This window comes from Sus scrofa, chromosome 12 (genome assembly GCF_054392235.1).
Source record: "Sus scrofa isolate SSC_HxYL_T2T_F1_AM1 chromosome 12, Sscrofa_HxYL_maternal_Yorkshire_Landrace_v2.0, whole genome shotgun sequence".
Lineage (NCBI taxonomy): Eukaryota > Metazoa > Chordata > Mammalia > Artiodactyla > Suidae > Sus > Sus scrofa.
The window spans coordinates 1,190,245-1,207,981 of record NC_139394.1 but is presented as its reverse complement, the minus strand read 5'-3'; the positions used below and the strand labels follow the sequence as shown (position 1 = coordinate 1,207,981).

Genomic DNA, 17,737 nt, shown 5'->3' with positions numbered 1-17,737 from the left:
GCAGTGTCTGGAAAAAAGCACCATGTCTATTGAAGAAATGAAACATTTGGTTAAAAGCCAGCACCAGGCCCAGAGGCCTCGCCAGTGAATTCTATCAACACCTAAGGAAGTAATAAGACCAATTCTACACAGACTTCCAGAAAACAGAAGAGGAAGGGCTATTTCCCAGCTCATTTTGTGAGGCCAGTATCATCCTGATCCCAAAGCCAGACAATTTTATTATATGAGGAAATAAAATTACACACTAACATCCTTAATGAACACAGATGCAAAACTCCTTACTGAAACGGGAGCACATCGGTGCACATAACTGAATCGCTTTGCTGTGCCCCTGAAAGTAACGCAACACTGTAACACGAGCTTCCTCCAACAATTTTTTCTAAATTTTAGCAACTCTAACCCAGAAATAAAAAGGATAATATTTCATGACATGTGTCCCAGGGATGCAGAGTTAGTACATCTGAAAATCAGGGAGGGATCGGGAGCTTGGGCTTATCAGACACAACCTAGAATAGATTTACAAGGAGATCCTGCTGAATAGCATTGAGAACTTTGTCTAGATACTCATGTTGCAACAGAAGAAAGAGTGGGGGAAAAACTGTAATTGCAATGTATACATGTAAGGATAACCTGACCCCCTTGCTGTACAGTGGGAAAATAAAAAAATAAATAAAAATTTTAAAAAATTAAAAAAAAAAAGATACATCACTAGAAAATCAGTGGACCTCACCACGGCAACAGACTGGGAAAGACAAATCGAAAGATCACCTTATAAAAAGAAACGCACCTGATACAATTCAACACCCATTTGCGATTTAATTTTTTTTTTTTTGGCTTTTTCTTAGGGCCGCACCTGCGGCATATGGAGGTTCCCAGGCTAGGGGTTGAATCGGAGGCACAGATGCTGGCCGACACCATGGCTCACGGCGGTGCCGGATCCCCAACCCACTGAGGGAGGCCAGGGATCAAACCCACATACTCATGGATACTAGTGGGATTCATTTCCACTGCATCACAATGGGAACTCCAGATTTTTTTAATTTTAATTTAATTGTTTTCTCTTTCTTTCTTCCTTTTTTTTTTTTTTTTTTTTAGGGCTGCACCCACAGCATGTGGAAGTTCGCAGGCTAGGGCTAGAATCAGAGCTGTAGTTGCAGCCTACACCACAGCTCACAGCAATGCTGGATTCTTAATCCACTGAGCGAGGCCAGGGATTGAACCCGAATCTTCATGGATACTCGTCAGGTTCGTTACCGCTGAGCCACAAAAGGAACTCCCAATTTTTCTCCTTTTAAGGCCACACCTGTGACAAATAGAAATTCCCAGGCTAGGGGTTGAATGGGAGCTGGAGCTGCTGGCCACAGCCACAGCCACAGCCACACTGGATCTGAGCTACATCTGTGACCAGCTTGCTGCAACACCAGATCCTTAACCCACTGAGCGAGGCTAGGGATCGAGCCCACATCCTCATAGATGCTATGTCACGCCCTTACCCTGATGAACAAAAAGGAACCCCCATTCACGACTTTCTAAAAAAATTCTCAGGAGTTCCCTGGTGGCTCAGCAGGTTAAGAATCTGGAGTTGTCACCATTGTGGCTCAGGTTCAATCCCTGGCCGGAGAACTTCAGCATGCCATGGGTGCAGCCAGAAAAACAAACAAACAAACAAATAAATGAAGAGATGCACTTTGTTCATGAGTGGGAAGATTCAGTTAACATGATCTTTCTCAAAGTTCCCATTGTGGTTCAGGGAGTTAAGAATCCAACTAGAATCCATAAGGATGCAGGTTGGATCCCTGGCCTCACCCAGGGCAGTAAGGATCCCGCATTGCTGCGGCTGTGGTGCAGGCTGGGGGCTACCGCTCCGATGCGACCCCTAGCCTGGGAACCTCCATATGCCGCAGGTGTGGCCCTCAAAAGCAAAAACAAAGAAACAAACGAAAAAACAGAAAAACTAGATGAGAAGACGTGGGAGAAAGTCTGGGCCGCCTTCGACCAGGAAGAAGGCGAGGCACAAAAAGCTCAAGTCATGAAAGAAAAGTGGGACCGCTGGACTCCATCAAAGCGAAGACCTCAGCTCTCTGAAAGACAAGTAAGAAAGCAGGAGAGCAAGCCGTGGAAGGGGAGAGAGTATTTACAAAGCAGGGTTCTGGTAAAGGACCTCTACCGAAATGTATACGCAATTTTTACAAAGCCAAATTTTTGGCCACACCCATGGCATGTGCAGGTTCCCAGGCCAGAGATCAAACCTGTGCCACAGCCGTGACAATGCGGGATCCTTAACCCACTGAGCCACCAGGGAACTCCCAGCCTCAATGTCTTCTTGATCGAGCCGGTCCCCTGGGGAGTAAGCCGAGTCCTCAGGTGTCTGGAAATGTCCTTATTTTGCGCTCACATCACTGAAAGAACGTGGAGGATGGAGGACCGGGAGAGAGCTCAGGCGGTGAGAAAGCCCGGCCCCGGGGACCTGGCTCGCTCCGCCGCTGGCGACACATCTGATGCCACGCTGAGTGGTGCCTGTCTCAGGAGCTGCACCTTCACCCTTTTCTCTTTCGACAGCTTCTCTTTATTCTGATGACTTTGAAATTTCTCGGCGATGCAGTGGGGGGGGGTGAGTCGTTATTTGTGAGCAGCATTCACGGTGGGGACGCCGGGCGGCCTTTGCCCTGCAGAGACCCTGGGAGGAGAGCCCCGCGTCCCCTCCTTCGCGCCTCTCTTTGGAAACGTTGTCCCTCAAATGCGAGACCTTCCACACGGATCCTCCACTGTCTCTCATCTTCTTTCCTAGTTTCTTTCGCTCAGTTTTTTTTTTGGGAGGGGGGTCTTTTCAGGGCCGCACCCGAAGCATATGGAGGTTCCCAGGCTAGGGGTCGATCAGAGCTGCAGCCGCCGGTCTACACCACAGCCACAGCAACGCCAGATCCGAGCCGCGTCTGCAACCTACACCTCAGCTCATGGCAACACCGGATCCTCAACCCACTGATTGAGGCCAGGGATCGAACCTGCAACCTCATGGTTCCTCGTGTGATTCATTTCTGCTGCACCACGACGGGAACGCCTCTTTCACTCAGATTTTTGTTCTTTCTTCTGATGCACCCAACTCACTCTTCTGATGCTTTCATTAAATTTTTTTTTTTTTTTTTGTCTTTTGTTGTTGTTGCTATTTCTTGGGCCGCTCCCGCGGCATATGGAGGTTCCCAGGCTAGGGGTTGAATCAGAGCTGTAGCCACCGGCCTACGCGAGAGCCACAGCAATGCGGGATCCGAGCCGCATCTGCAACCTACACCACAGCTCAGGGCAACGCCGGATCGCTAACCCACTGAGCAAGGGCAGGGACCGAACCCGCAACCTCATGGTTCCTAGTCGGATTCGTTAACCACTGCGCCACGACGGGAACTCCATGCTTTCATTAAAATTTTAAGTTTTCAGTTATTATATTTTTAATTCGCAAGGGCTCTCTCTCTCTCTCTTTTAATTTTATGGCCACATCTGCGGTCTGTGGAAATTCCTCAGCCAGGGACTGAATCCCGACTGTAGCTGCAGCCACGCCAGATCCTTTAACCCACTGAGCTGGGCTGGGGGGTGGAGCCCGAGTCTCTGCAGTGGGATTCCTAACCCCCCGTGCCACGGCAGGCCCTCCCAGGGCTCTTTCTCGTTCCCCGTTTTCCAACGCGCCCTGTGCCAGCTGTCTTGGCTTTTCCTGTCTGAGGGTGATCATTGCAGTGAAAGCATTTCTGGCGTTTTCTTCTGGCCCCCGCATTAGCTCTGCTTCCCGCAGCGCCCTCTTTTCCCTTAGGTCCTGGGCTCTCACATACGTCCGAGTGAGGAACCCGGATGCAGCTCAGTGCCCAGTTGCCAGGACTTTGGGCTGGTCTCCTTTTTGATTCCTGCAGCCCGTGGATGGTTGAGTAAGGCCCACAGAACCACGCAGTAGACTACGAAGGGCCCAGGTACCACAGCGCTTAGAGGACCGCTCACTGATGCTTCCCTAAAAGATGAGGAGGGGCTTGTGGTACCAGTAGCACTGGGACAAGCTGGATACAAAACACCATCAAAGGCAACGTATTAATGCACACTGGAAAGATCTGGAAGAAAACAACTCGTGATGCCAAGAGCGGCTCTGGCGGGGGACACGCCTCTTCCCTCTGCCTCCTTTCCTGCGGCGCCATACTTTCTGGGCCCTGACGCCCCCTCCCAACTCCAGGGTCGCTCTGCCCTGGGTTTCTGCCTCGGTCACTTACAATCTCCCCCCCCCACTCCTCCCCGCCCAAGGACCCGAAGGGGGTGTCCAGTTCTCCCCGGCAGGCAGGCAGTCACCAGGCCCTGGGGACAGTACCAGCTCCTAACACTTGGCCACACTGAGCTCTGCTGCTGTGCTCTCAGATCACTGGGCACAGAGGTGGCATGTCCGCAGCGGCGGAGGGCAGCCCCCACCCAGGCCTGCCCTGGAGCATGGGAGCCAGCACACCTCCGGCGTCCCACCCCCACGGGGACCCCTGGGGACTCTGTGGTGGACAGGACCCTTCCTCAGTCCCCAGGCCTTCATGCACTGTGCCAAGACCCAGCCCCCTTCATTCCTGGCTGAGGCATTTTTAGGTCTTGTGAATTCAGTTACAATTACGTACACAGAGGCGGCCCAGCCCAGGGAGAAGCCCCCCCCGCCCATCTGTCTCCTCCCCCTACCCCTCTGCTCCCCGCTATGTCCACACTTCGTGGGCCCGCCTCCCCGCATTTCATATTTACCCCTTCCCATGTCTTCCTGCTGGAGCCCAGCGCAGGCCATCTAGCGCTTCCCCAACTGCTGGAACAGCCTCAGCAAAGGTCCAGAGAGGGAAGGGCCTCCCTGAAGATCACACAGCCGGGAGGAGCTTCCCAGCGGCTCAGATCTGCCCCCCTTCCAGCGAGAACCTGCGGCTTCTCCCTGGAGCCCCCCAGCCACCCAGAGCAGGCCCATTCCCCCCCCCACAGGCTGAAGCTGGCCAAGATCACAGCAAGATCCCAAGGTCACAAGCTTGGGGAGAGAGTAGGGGGCACCTACCCAGATCTGTGCTGCCCACTCGGGTGCCCTGCCCTAGAGAGGTGGGAGGCGAGCTGGAAGAAGGGCGCGAGGAGAGGAGTTCCGTCATGGCGCAGTGGTGAACGAATCCGACTAGGAACCATGAGGTTTTGGGTTCGATCCCTGGCCTTGCTCAGTGGGTTAAGGATCTGGGGTTGCTGTGAGCTGTGGTGTAGGTCGCAGACGAGGCTCAGATCCCGCACTGCTGTGGCTGTGGCGTAGGCCGGAGGCTACCACTCCGATTAGACCCCTAGCCTGGGAACCTCCATATGCCACAGGCATGATCCTAAGAAGACAAAAAACAAACAAACAAACAAAAGAAGGGTGCGAGGGGAGGGGAGAGGAGGGTGGAGGACGAGGGTCCCTGGGCACCAGTGTCAGAAAGCTACCCCCACCCCCAGCACCTGTGCAAGCAGAGCCAGACGCTCTGACCTTTGCCTCTGACCTTTGCCTTCTGGCCGGTGCCTGAACCACAACAGATAAGCAGCTGTGGGGGCAGGGTTTCAGGTGGGCACGTAAGAATGAGGGTCTCGAGGGCATCCCCAGGACTGCCCGCCTCCTGAGCCTTCAGACAGCAGCAGGGCAGGAACGCGGAGGTCAAGTTACTAAGCGGCAGCTGCCAGAGGGCGTCTCAGGGCACAGGACCACCCTCTGCTCTGGGGGCTGGAGGGTGGGGGAGCCCTGGACGGGTTCCAAGGTCCCCTGAAACAGAAGTAGAGCCGGGAGAAGGGCCCCAAAGACAAAGGTCAGCATCCAACAGGCGGGTAGGGAGGACATTCCAGCGTGACGGCGGCCGGACCGTGGTTGACGGCGGAAGGGTGGCCCAGAGGGAGAGTCGGGGTCTGGTGATGGACTGGCGACCTTAGGACCAGGTGTCCAGCAGGCGCGTGGGCAGAAGAAGTGCATCCGAGAGATGGGAGGGGCTTGAGGGGCTGGGGCTCCGCTGGGGCCCTGGGCACGTGGCCGGGGCACACCAGGAGACCCGCGTGGAACCCTGGGGACTCTTCAAGGGAAAGCAGAGGGCAGTGCACAGAGGAGTGGGAGTGCCAGCCTGGAAGCCACAGCCATGGGAGAACTTTCCAGAAAAAAGTCGCCGGATATTGAAAGGCCAGAAAAGATGAGGCCCCCAAGTATCCACGGAGTCTGGTGACCCTGAGGTCACTGGAGGCTGAGCAAGAGACGTGGGGGGGGGGTAGGGGTGGCAGGAGAGGAAGTGCAAGGGCCTTGGTCCTCAAGCAGCGGTTGAGATGCTGGCTTCGGGCATGAGGGGAGGTGGGCAGAGGAGGGCTCGCGAGGATGGGTCTGGGGGCAGGAGTCTGGGAAGGAGCGGGAGTGGAAGGAGCAGGGCGCCCCCCTTGCAGCACGACCTGCAGTGGAGGTGGTAGGGGGTCGGGCTCTGCGGGGTGCCGGATGAACGATGCTGGAGGGGGCTCAAGGGAGACGACGCGGGACACCTGGGCTTAAAGGGGCAGCCCAGGGGCCGCCCTCCCTGCCTGGCCTGGGCTCCCCACTCCAGTCCAGCCTGCTCTGGACGCGGTGGACGGGTCACCCAGGAGCCACGGTGCGGGGTTAAGTAGGGAATCAGTCCTTCCAGGATTCAGTGCAGCACCGGGGAAAGAAGCGGCGCGGGGCCCAGAGAAGGCGGAGGGAGCGAGACGAAGGCGCGCCGAGGCACAGCCCCCACCCTGCCCCCCTCACCTGTCCCCCCCACCTGTCCATCCAGGGCTCCTGTCCCCGCCGGGAGCTGCAGTGCGCCGTCCGGGGTCCCCCGGGGAGAGCTGCCGAGCGAGCTCTGGGTTGCGGGGCCGGGGGGCCGGCCGGGCGGGAAGGAGGCTGCGAGGCAGGAGCGGGCGCGGGGGCGCGGGCTGCGGCTCCGGGGCGCCGCTCCCCCCCCACCCCGCCCCGCGCCCCGGGGCCGCCCCCGCCCCGCCCCCGCCCCCTCCGCGGCGGCCCAGCGTCGCTGCCGGAAAGTTTGCGCGCTGCTGGCGCGGGGCGCGGGCGCGGAGCTGGCGCCGACCCTGATCCGGCAGCGCCGCGGAGACGGGCGGCCGCCAGCCCCCGGCCCGAGCGCGCGGAAGACGGCGGGGGGCGCTGAGCGACCGGAGCCGCGCGCGGCGAGCCCTTGGGCCGGACACCGAGGGCATGTTCCCGGCCGCGGGCCGAAGGCGGGAGCGCGGGACCGGCCGGCGCCGACTCCTAAGAGTAAGCGGGCGGCCCCGAGGACCCGATTGTCGCCGTCCTCATTCCGATCCGACACCCGGTTCCCACCCCCAGGATGCGCCCTTCCGGCTCGGACCGTCACCCTGGCCCCGCACGTTCGGGAGGGATATGGGTCTGGCCGCTTCCCCGTCCTCTGCCCCTGGGCACGGGGTCGGGGTGCCCGGGGCCGCCGGGCGCTCGGTCCTGCTGCCCCTGTCCGCTCCCTTCTCCTCCATCTAGCACCCCGTTCCCCTACCCCGGCGCATACACAGAACCGCAGAGGCACCCCCAGGGGCGCCGCGGGGTAGGGGTCGCACTGGGCAGCCCGCTCCCTCCTGCTCCCCAAAGCGCGCCAGCAGTGTCCTGGCGAGGTTTCCCCCAAGGGGCCGAGGGGCGTCAGCACCCAGCCTGGTCCGTTCTTCCGAGCGGCCCACACCTGTCACTCGGACCTGCAGAGAGGGCAGGTCACTGCCCCACCTGCTCCTGATTCTATGCTGCCTGCCCCCCGCCCCCTCCCCGGTCTGGGCCACAGGTCTCCTGCCCCCACCAGGAATCCACTGACTCCTTGAGATCTGGGCGCCCGCATCCTCCCAGGTCCTGGCCCCGGGCTCTTTTTGGCTTTTCTGTGCTGGCGGATGAGGGTTGGTGGGGGAGCAGCACTCTGGCCCACATCCAGGCCTGCCCTGCCCCAACGGAGTTGGGGGAAGACACAGAAATGAAGGTTTGTCAACAGCCTGTGGCCCCTGCTCCCGCCCTGGGGCCATGACCTTCCACCACTTGCTCTGGTTTCACAAACACCCCTCCCCCATACCCATCAGAATCTGCCAGGCCTCAACCCCACCCATCCAGTTCCTGGGAGGCGCTGGGCTGACCAGCGCCCACCTCTTCCAGCCACTGGGCCATCCACCCATCCTGGGGCCCCTCCCCCAGCTGCAGGTTGCAGAGTTCCAGAGCGTCCTCAGGGGACACAGAAAAGGGCTGGGCTCTCAGCACCCAGGAGTGGTGCGGCTCTGCCTAGCAGGGGGCAGAACGTGTGTGAGCCCAGCCAGTGGCAGCAGGGGTGGGGGTGGGGGTGGGCAGGAGGAGTGAATCCACAGGGGAGGGGGGCTGGGAAAGAAGGGAGGGGGTGGACTGGGGCTGGGGGAAAGCTGGCCCTCAGTGCTGGGCGGGTGCTGTCCGGGGCTGGAGAGGGAACCCAGCCTCCAGGTCGGTGCAGGGAGCCGGCTGGGTCCCTCCGGGTCCAAGCAGGGTCCCCCCAGGTCCGTGCAGGGAGCAGGCTTGTCCCTGGCCTGTAGTACCCACCCCCATGGCTGTTGTGCCAGGAGGGTACTAAGGTGGAAAGCGGTGGCTCTGAGGCCGTGGTCAGTGGGAAGCTTGGAGCAGCACCTGCTCCTCCGGGTCCCAGCCTTTCCATCACTCCACAAATATTTATCCCTGGGCTGGCTGCCGCCACCGCCGCCTGTGGGGTTGCAGTGTCCCCCTTGGTAGGGAGGGGGCCTGGACGTGATAATATGTCCTTCCCTTCGAGCGGCAAAGCCCTCCTGGCTTGGCGAAGGGGAGGCAGGGAAGTGGGGAAACAGGCTCTGAGAAGTTCAAGTATTTGCCCAGGACCAGAGCTGGGTCCCGTGATGTCACCCTCTTCTGTGGGGCCAGCCTCACAGCTGGGTGCCCGGGCAGAGCCCCCAGAGCCTCGGTCCTGCGCAGTGAAAGTCTCTCCACCCCCACGCTCTACCCGCCCCCATCCGGAGAAGTGGCTAGAATTCTCCTTGCCCAAACTCCCCTGAAAGGCATGGGGCCCTTGCCCACTTCTGCCTCTTCTCGTGTTTCTGTCAGAGATTTGGGAGGGGGGGGGTCACCCTCCCCCTCTGGCGTTGGGGGCAGGTGCTGATGTCCTGACCCCTAGGGGCCCGGGGGCAAGGGGGCCTTGAGCCGGCTACCAGCCTGTGCCCTGTAGGCGCTGAGGCTTCCCAGGACACCTGCCAGATCAGAGGTGGGGTAAGGGCCGTGGAGACCCACCCCCCTCCGCCCTGGCTGCCACGGGAGAGAGGCGGTGAGGGCCCCAGGGCAGCCCCCTCCCCTCCCCCGGCCCTGCCCTCTGTGGCCCCCAGCCGAAGGGATCCCCAGCTGGAGGGCAGACTGCCCTGGCTGTGACCCGCCCGCACTGCGCACGGGGTTCCCCTGGCAGCCCTAGGAGGTGGACAAGGTGAACCCCTACTTTGCAGGCGGGAAAGCCGAGGCCCAGCCAGGCTTGCCCTGGCCTCCACGCCTCAGCTGGGCTCTGAGGGTGACATTTTCCTTGGAGCTCTTCACTGGGCTGTCCCTGAGGCTTCACCCTCCCCTCAGGGCCTCTGGGCAGGGGACAGCTTATCGGGCAGTGTCCTTCCTCCCCATATCCCCCGTCTGCCTCTCCACTGTCCCCACCATCCCAGCTGGCCCTTGTCACTCTCTGCCCCCCCCCCGCCCCTGGAGCCTCTAGCCATCGCCGCTGCCCCATCCCCCTGAGCCTGCCCCCACCTCGCCTCCTCCAGCAACTGGGCTCGCTGCTCCATGGCCCGGGTGGGCAGGGCAGACCGGGCCCCTCAGGCTGTCCTTTGTCCCCCAACTTCCTAAGGGCTGCTTCCCCTTAGGGTCTGCGTCTGGCCCTGGCAGCCAGCAGGGTAATTCAGAGGAATGCGCTGCAGCTGCCCGCCTGCTGTGGTCCAGGGGACCCAGGAAGCCTGGCCTGAGCCTTGAGAGGGGACAGGGGAACACCCAGACCCCCCAGTCCTGGGCAAAGGGGCAGGCATGTAACAGGAACCACCCTAAGCCTATGCTTGGCACCCCTGGCCCCTGGCAAGGTTGGGAGCTGGCCTGGGCCACCCTGAGAAGCATGCCCCTGGGGACCAAGTGCTGGATGGCACCCTGCCCCCGCCTGCCAAGCTGACTTTCCCAGGGGCTAAGAATAGGGGAGGGAGGAGGTGGGAGGCAGGAGACGGCTCCCCCCGGCAGCTTTGGGACCAGGTCGCCTAGCTAGCACAGAGGGGAGGGCCGCAGGCCATCTGAGTAGGGGAGATGGCTCAGCCCCCAGGACCCTGGCCGGGACCCCCAACCTGCCATCAGCCGGCTGACTCCTTCTGGTGTCCCCTCCCTCCGAGCGCGCGCTTTGTCAGTAGGATTCAGAGGCTCAGCGGGGTGATTTGCGGGGAGCGGGTCACCCCGCTGTCACAAGGTGGACCCGTGGGCCTCTTCGCTCCTGGGGGTCCCTGCCAAACTCTGCCGCCCTGATACTCGGCAGCCCGAGGCATGCGTGCGCCACGAGGACCTCTCTGCCCAGCACTCAACCCCAGCCAGATGTGGGGGGCAGCTGCCCGGAGGCATGCCCCCCGCCCGGCTGCGCCACCCCCACCTCCTCCTGCTGCTGCTGCTGGCCTGCCAGGTGAGCTCTGCCGCCACCCCCCTCCGGCCTGCCTGTGCCCCCACCGCACCCCCGTGCTGACCCGGTCTATCCGCCCAGCCACAGGCCCCCGCCGCGCAGGCGATGGACTTCCTCTTCCAGAAGTGGAAGCTCTACGGCGACCAGTGTCTCCGCAACCTGAGCCTGCTGCCCCCGCCCACCGGTGAGCCCTGCCTGCCCTGGGCGCCCCCCACCCACCCCCCATTCACAGGTGAGGAACCAGAGCCACAGAGAGGCTAGTGACCAGCCCGGGGACGCAGGCCAGGATGTTCCAAAAACGGTAGACCTGCCCCAGCGCCGCAGTGCTTCGTGATGCTCCCCTTCGTGCGCGTGGATCGGGCCCCGCGGGGCGCCGGCTCCAGCAGGGTGGGCAGAGGGCACGGGGCCTGGCGAGGGGGACAGGGGGCCCTTCTCCAGCGAGGCTCAGACCCATGGAGTGCAGTGTTCCCCGCAAGCTCTGAAGATCCCGCTGGGGCAGGGGGAGCGGCCCGGAAGCAGAGCCGTTGTCTGGGCGAGGGAGGGGGGCTGAGGCTGGGCCCAGGAGGGAGCCAACAGTATTGGGGTTCAGCCTCCAGAGACACAAGTGCTGCTAGAAGGGCCCTTGGAAGAGGGGAGGCCTGGGGGAGACCCCATAGGGGCGTCCGAGGTGGCTGGGCGGAGCTGGAGCGCAGGACCAGGCAGGACAGGGGTGTCCGGGGAAGATGAGATGGGCAGCCGTGCCGGGAGGCAGGGGGCGAGCGGGCGGCGGGAGGCCGTGCTGGCCGGGCCTGCTGAGGAGCAGCCCCCCCCCCCCCCCCCGCCCCGTGCAGAGCTGGTCTGTAATAGAACCTTCGACAAGTACTCCTGCTGGCCCGACACCCCTCCCAACACCACGGCCAACATCTCCTGCCCCTGGTACCTGCCCTGGTACCACAAAGGTAGCCACGGCGGGGTGTGGGGGTCAGACAAACGGGGGCGCCCAGCCCGGGAGCAGGGTGCTGACCGGAGCCTGCTCCCCGCCCCGTCCCGCCCAGTGCAGCACCGGCTCGTCTTCAAACGGTGTGGGCCCGATGGGCAGTGGGTGCGTGGGCCGCGGGGGCAGCCGTGGCGCAACGCCTCCCAGTGCCAGGTGGACGACGAGGAGCTTGGGGTCCAGGTCAGCCCACGGCGGGTGCGGCGGGGCCGGCAGGGAGGGGCGCGGTGGGCCTCCCCCGGCCTGATGACTGGCCCCCGCTGTTTGCAGAGGGAGGTGGCTGAGATGTACAGCAGCTTCCAGGCGATGTACACGGCCGGCTACTCCCTGTCCCTCGCAGCCCTGCTCCTGGCCCTGGCCATCCTGCTGGGCCTCAGGTACGCCCTGTGCCCTGCGCGCCCAGGGGGGCCCTGGCGGGCAGACACTGACGCCCTGTCCCCGCAGCAAGCTGCACTGCACCCGAAACTACATCCACGCGAACCTGCTTGCGTCCTTCGTGCTCAGGGCCAGCTCCGTGCTGGCCCTCGACGCGCTCCTCAAGACCCGCTACAGCCAGCGGCTTGGGGACGACCTCAGCGTGAGCATCTGGCTGAGTGACGAGGTGAGCCACCCGGCTCCAGCCCCTCGGCCCCACACCCCGGTGGCAGGTGGCTCGGAGGCTCGCGCTCACGCTGCCCCCATGGCCAGGCGGTGGCCGGCTGCCGGGTGGCCGCGGTGTTCATGCAGTACGGCGTCGTGGCCAACTACTGCTGGCTGCTGGTGGAGGGCGTGTACCTGCACAGCCTGCTGCGCCAGGCCACCATCCCCGAGAGGAGCTGCTTCCCCCTCTACTTGGCCATCGGCTGGGGTGAGTGGGCTGGTGGTGGGCGGGGGGCGGGCGGGCCCCGGGCCCCGGGCCCACGGCTGTTCTCCCCCGCAGGTGCCCCCATGCTATTCGTCATCCCCTGGGCGGTGGTCAAGTGTCTGTTTGAGAACATCCAGTGAGTATGAGCCAACGGGGCAGGGGGGCTGTGGGGCGTGGCCTTGCAGCTCTGCAGGAGAGGGCTGGGGTCCCTGGCCCGTCGCCCTTGGGGGCGGTCCCTCGTGACCTTCTCTCTTCATTTCCTGAGGCACCCATTGGACACCAAGGAATGGGGCGGGGGGAGCTGGGGGGCTGCTGGGACACGAGCCGGCCGTGCCCGCAGGTGCTGGACCAGCAATGACAACATGGGCTTCTGGTGGATCCTGCGCTTCCCCGTCTTCCTGGCCATCCTGGTGAGGGGACCAGCCACGCGCTGGCAGCGCAGGGAGGGCTCAGAGGCTGCTGCAGTTGGCCGCCCAGCCCCTTCCTTCCTCGCTGGCCTGCAGCAGCCTGAGGAGACAGACAGCACCCTGCCTGAGTGGAGAGGGAGGGAGGCCTGGCACTCCGCCAGGACACTGGCCGGCACCCATCCCTGGCTGGGCACCCGCAGCCCCAGGGCCCCGGGAGCCAGGGCGGGGCTGGCGGCAGACCCACCTCGCAGAGGGACAGGCTGGGGCCGGGCTCTTCTGTGTCCCCACGTGCAGATCAACTTCTCCATCTTCATCCGCGTCCTCCACGTGCTGGTGGCCAAGCTGCGAGCCCATCAGATGCGCTGCACTGACTACAAATTCCGGTGGGTGCTGGGGGTGGGCAGGCAGCCTGCAGACCCGGACACCGCGGGGGCAGAGGCAGGGCAGAGGCGGGGCAGGCGCGGGTGAGGGCGGAGCGCCTGGGGGGGGGCCGGGGCCGGGCGCCTCAGGCTCCGCTCCCCGCAGGCTGGCCAGGTCCACGCTGACGCTCATCCCGCTGCTGGGGGTCCACGAGGTGGTGTTTGCCTTCGTGACGGACGAGCACGCCCAGGGCGCCCTGCGCTCCGCCAAGCTCTTCTTTGACCTCTTCCTCAGCTCCTTCCAGGTGCCTGGCCCGCCCGCCCCCGCCCCCGCCCCCGCCCCCTGGACTGGGACGGCCCTGACCACCCCCCCCCACCCCCCACCCCCCGCCCTCTCTCCAGGGCCTGCTGGTGGCGGTTCTCTACTGTTTCCTCAACAAGGAGGTAGGTCGGGGCTGGGACCCGCGCTGGGGTCAGGGGAACCCGCGCTGGGGTCAGGGCAGGGGGTGGTGTAGATGCCTCCGTCCGTCCGCCCTCCTCCCCGCAGGGGCGCAAGCCCTTTGCATCCGCCTGCACCTACTGGGCTCAGCTGCCAAGGCGCTAGGCGTCAGGCCTGCTGAGATGGGTCGGCCTGAGCCTGTCCTCAGGGAGTGCACCTGAGAGTGAGGGGGTCCTCAGACCCCAGCGTTCCATCACGACAGAGCCCGCCTGGCTCCACACCCAGGGCGCCACATGGCCCTTCATGGCCGGGAGGTTGGGGGTGCTGGAGGGTGACCTGCCCGCCCACCCCAGGTGCAGGCAGAGCTGCTGCGGCGCTGGCACCGCTGGCGCGAGGGCAAAGCGTTGCAGAAGGCGCACCGCGTTGGCAGCCACTCGGCCCGGCCCCCCAGCGGTCCCCCCAGCGAGAAGCTGCTGCTCTCGACGGGTGGCAGCAGCAATGGCACCAGCCAGGAGCCCTCTGCAGAGACCCACTTGGCCAGCGGCCTCCCTGGAGTGGCCGAGAACCCCTTCTGAAGCCGCTGCAACTCCAGCCGGGGCTGGACTCTGGTGCCCAAAGAGCATGTTGCCAAACAATCCCGAACTGGTGCCCAACAGAGGCTGGAGGCATGGGAGCCAGACAGTGCCCCACTACCCATGTGTCCCTGGTGTGGTGGTCTGAGAGCACCTGCTCTGTGCCCAGCGGTGGGGACAGGAAGCTGTCCCGTGAACGCGCGCCTGAGTTAGGGGAAACTTGAGTCGGACAATAAAGAGCTCTGTGCACACGCGGGGCGGAGAGCTGGGCGGAGGGCTGGGGCCCTGGACGGGCCGCACCGTGGGCTCCGTCTGGGGCCTCTCCGTCCAGGCCGCCCCATTGTACAGGCGTGTTGGAGCTGGAAGCCCTGAGCATGTGAAGGTACGCGTGACGGCCAGAGGCGGCCACCAGCCCACGCCTACCCCACCAGAGAAGGTTCTGGCCTCCCTCCAGCCCAGTTCAGGTGGGCTCGCCCCCGCCCCGGGCCAGAGTGGACCGTCTCCACTTAGTCTCCAAGCGCCCGAGGGTCACTGTCCGCCAGCAGAGGGGCAGGAGGACGATGGATGGCCAGAGAGGCCACCGACATCACAGCCCCACCAACCCCACGCGAACAACCCCGGCTCCTTGCTAGACAACCCAGAGCTGGGGTCCTCTACTGGCCTTTGCTTCACCCCAGCACGGGCCATGTGGCCGCCCAAAGCGGAAAGAGAGGGGCCCCAGACGACAACCCTCCGACTGCGGTTTCCCAAGACCTCTGCTCAGCTCGATGCGGTCACCGCACAGGTCCCTGCAGCCCTGGCTGCACCAGGGGCTGTGGAAGGGCAGCCGTCTGCCATGTGGGTGGGCACCCTGCTTGGCAGGCAGTGAGGGCTGATGCACACCAGGGAGGCCCCGGGTGCTGGACGCAGGACGCGTCCACGCTGCTCCTGGGGTGCAGTGTGTCTGATGCAGAGGGAGAGGCAGGCGCAGGAGTGGGGTGTGACGCTGTGCTCACCGCACTAGGGCATCCCCCGACCCCCCAAGATGCCTGGGAGGGGCAGTGTGGAGGGGCAGGAGAGGGGGTGCTTCAAAGGAGGGAGGGGCCCCTGGAGCCAAAAGCACACACCGACCAAGCCAGCCCAAGCCAGCCCAGTGTCCCTGTTCCGAGGAGCCGGTGGGTGCCCCTGGGGGAGGGGGTGTCCACAGTCCCCGCCTGGACACGTGGGCTGGAGCCGCTCAGGCGGAGCTGGGCTAATTGGAGCAAATGAAAGGACAGGAGGCCTCTCGGGAAAGGTAAATAGAATTACTCGCCTGCCCAGCAGCGGGGCCCTCCTGAGGGGCCCTGGCCACGCACTGCAGATACCCGGACAGGTGGCGAGGGAAGCAGGAGGGAGGTGACTCAGGATGGCCTGGGCTCCCCTGTGGCTCAGGAGGGTGTGAGGTTACTACCGGTGGGGGCTGCAGGGCAGGCCGGCAGTGAAGCTGGTGGCACCAGAGGCCGCGAACTGAGGCTTCAAGCCCCCAGGCCCCTCAGGCCCTGCCGCTTCTCTGAGCCCTGCCCACAGCGGCACCCCTGCCAGCCCTGCGTGCCCAGAAGCCTTGTGGGCACGAGCTAGCACAGGGAGAGCACCAGTTCTCCTTCACGCCAGCTGAGCTCAGAGGTGGTGGCTGCTGGGGCCGATCGTCGCGGGGCCTCCTGACAGCCCCCCCCCACCCTGACTCCCTCTGCCCTTGTCCTCCTGCACCCTGTGCCTGTCCCCAGGGAACTGGAGCTGGCCGGTGCAGCCAGGGGTGGTGGTGGGTGGCGGCCCGGCAGGGCTGGACTCACCCAGCCAATCTGCACAGGCTCTGAGCAGGCAGCGCTGCAGGTGGGGTGGAAGGGGTACGGGTGGGGGAATCCGCTTTCTAACACAGGGCCCAGCACCCACCTCCACTGCCCTCCCCACCTCCACCCTGGTCCTGGTCGCAGGCCCTTCCCCAAAAGAATGCGTGGGAGCCGCTGTGTGTGTGTGTGTGTGTGTGCGCGCGCGCGTGCACACGCATGCTACACAAGTGAGCCTGGGGACCAAGAAAGAGGAAAACACGGACTACAGCAAACAGGGGTCAAAACTAGGAGGGCGGGGCATCCCCCAGATGGCAGCTGTGTGCCAGGCAGGGCGGGTCACCGGTGGGAGGGAGTCTGGAGCAGGGCAGTTCACGGAGAGACACCCTAAGGGCATCCAAGTGACTGGACGCCCCGCGGGGAGCTCAGGGTCCGGCGCACAGACACCCGCGCAGGTAAGAGAGCAGGACGACGACGAACCCAGGAAAACAAGACGTTGGGCAGAAAAGGAAAAGTGACCCCAAGTCACCCCGCGGCTCAGCTCCAGATACGCAGTCATCAGAGTAAATCCCCAGCTCGGCGGAACCAGACATGAGCGAGAGGCGCCCGCGGGGGGCAGGGCTGGGAGGAAGGGGGTGAGAGCAGCGTCAGGACCCAACAGGACAGGCGTTCCCGCAGAGGCGCAGCGGAAACGCATCCGACGGGGAACCATAAGGTTGCGGGTTCCATCCCTGGCCTCGCTCCGTGGGTCAGGGATCCGGCGCTGCCATGAGCTGTGGTGCAGGTCGCAGATGTGGCTCGGATCTGGCATGGCTGTGGCCGTGGTGGAGGCCGGCGGCTGCAGCCCCGATTCGACCCCCAGCCTGGGAACCTCCATATGCCACAGGTGCGGCCCTAAAAAGCAAAAAACAACAAAACCCCAAAACTAACAGTTCAGAAATAGAATTAGCAGAAAAGCCCAAAGTGGTAAGGCCGAGGGCTGCAACCGGCCGAACGCCGAGCTGCCCGGGCCGCCCCCTGGACACGCTGGCGGCCCTCAGCTCGGGGTCCTGTCCCGCCCTGGCTCTGCGCCCTCTCCTGCTTCCTGCCCCTCTCAGACGGCAGGGCCACCCCCGGGGAGTGTGGGTCCGCCTCCAGCCTCCTCCATCAACCTGAAAAGGTCGTCGACACTCCGATTACGTCCACTCTGTGGTTCTGACCCCCTGGTCTCCCAGATGCAAGGCCTGGACTCTGCTTCCCACGGTGCGTGTCCCCGAGCTCCTTCCCTGTCCCCGCGTGCAGCTTCTTCCTCCCCTGAGTCACCGAGGCAGCGCTCCTAACAGGTCTCCCCACTTCCACCCTGAACCCTGCCGCCGATTCTCATCACAGCAGCCGGAGCAACCCCTTTCCAGCCAAAGTCTCCTCCAGTGAACCCCACTGAGCCGCCACACCTCACCTCAGTTTACAGAACACAGGGGACAGAGGAACCTGTGGACACAGGAGGCAGCCAGCCGAAACCAGCATCTGGGGACTCCACCCCCAAGCATCCAAGGGGGTCCTCAGCCACAAGCGGAGGGGAACCTGGGAGGAGGCGCTGGGAGCAAGAACGGGGTGAGGCTCACGGCAGGCAGACGTGACCGATGGGCTAGAAGCCACGTGGAAAGTGCTCTTTTAGACACAAGGTGCGAGGGACTG

The 17,737-nt window shown here is 63.5% G+C and overlaps 1 protein-coding gene across 8 annotated transcripts; it reads left to right on the top strand.

Annotated features, from left to right (window-relative positions):
* Positions 1-7,022: 7,022 nt before the first annotated feature.
* Positions 7,023-14,626, top strand: GCGR (glucagon receptor). 8 transcript variants are annotated; one of them, XM_021066445.2, is made up of 14 exons: positions 7,023-7,258; positions 10,530-10,670; positions 10,749-10,851; positions 11,498-11,605; positions 11,702-11,823; positions 11,911-12,017; positions 12,085-12,241; positions 12,328-12,487; positions 12,560-12,620; positions 12,825-12,894; positions 13,186-13,274; positions 13,417-13,555; positions 13,653-13,694; positions 14,043-14,626. In XM_021066445.2, the coding sequence occupies exons 1-14, from the start codon at positions 7,199-7,201 to the stop codon at positions 14,262-14,264; spliced, it is 1,581 nt and encodes a 526-aa protein (XP_020922104.2). In that variant the 5' UTR covers positions 7,023-7,198; the 3' UTR covers positions 14,265-14,626. The 8 variants fall into 8 exon arrangements, with proteins under 8 accessions (XP_020922104.2, XP_084839441.1, XP_020922101.2 ...); XM_084983315.1 differs by having other exon boundaries at positions 10,749-10,899; XM_084983318.1 differs by having other exon boundaries at positions 7,145-7,258; positions 11,707-11,823.
* The last annotated feature ends 3,111 nt before the right edge of the window (positions 14,627-17,737 follow it).

Coding starts and splice junctions, on each gene's coding strand:
- GCGR (XM_084983314.1), top strand. CDS start 7,199: ATGTTCCCGGCCGCGGGCCGAAGGCGGGAGCGCGGGACCGGCCGGCGC. Junction 12,488..12,559: donor CTACTTGGCCATCGGCTGGG/GTGAGTGGGCTG, acceptor TCTCCCCCGCAG/GTGCCCCCATGCTATTCGTC. Junction 13,556..13,652: donor TCTTCCTCAGCTCCTTCCAG/GTGCCTGGCCCG, acceptor CCCTCTCTCCAG/GGCCTGCTGGTGGCGGTTCT.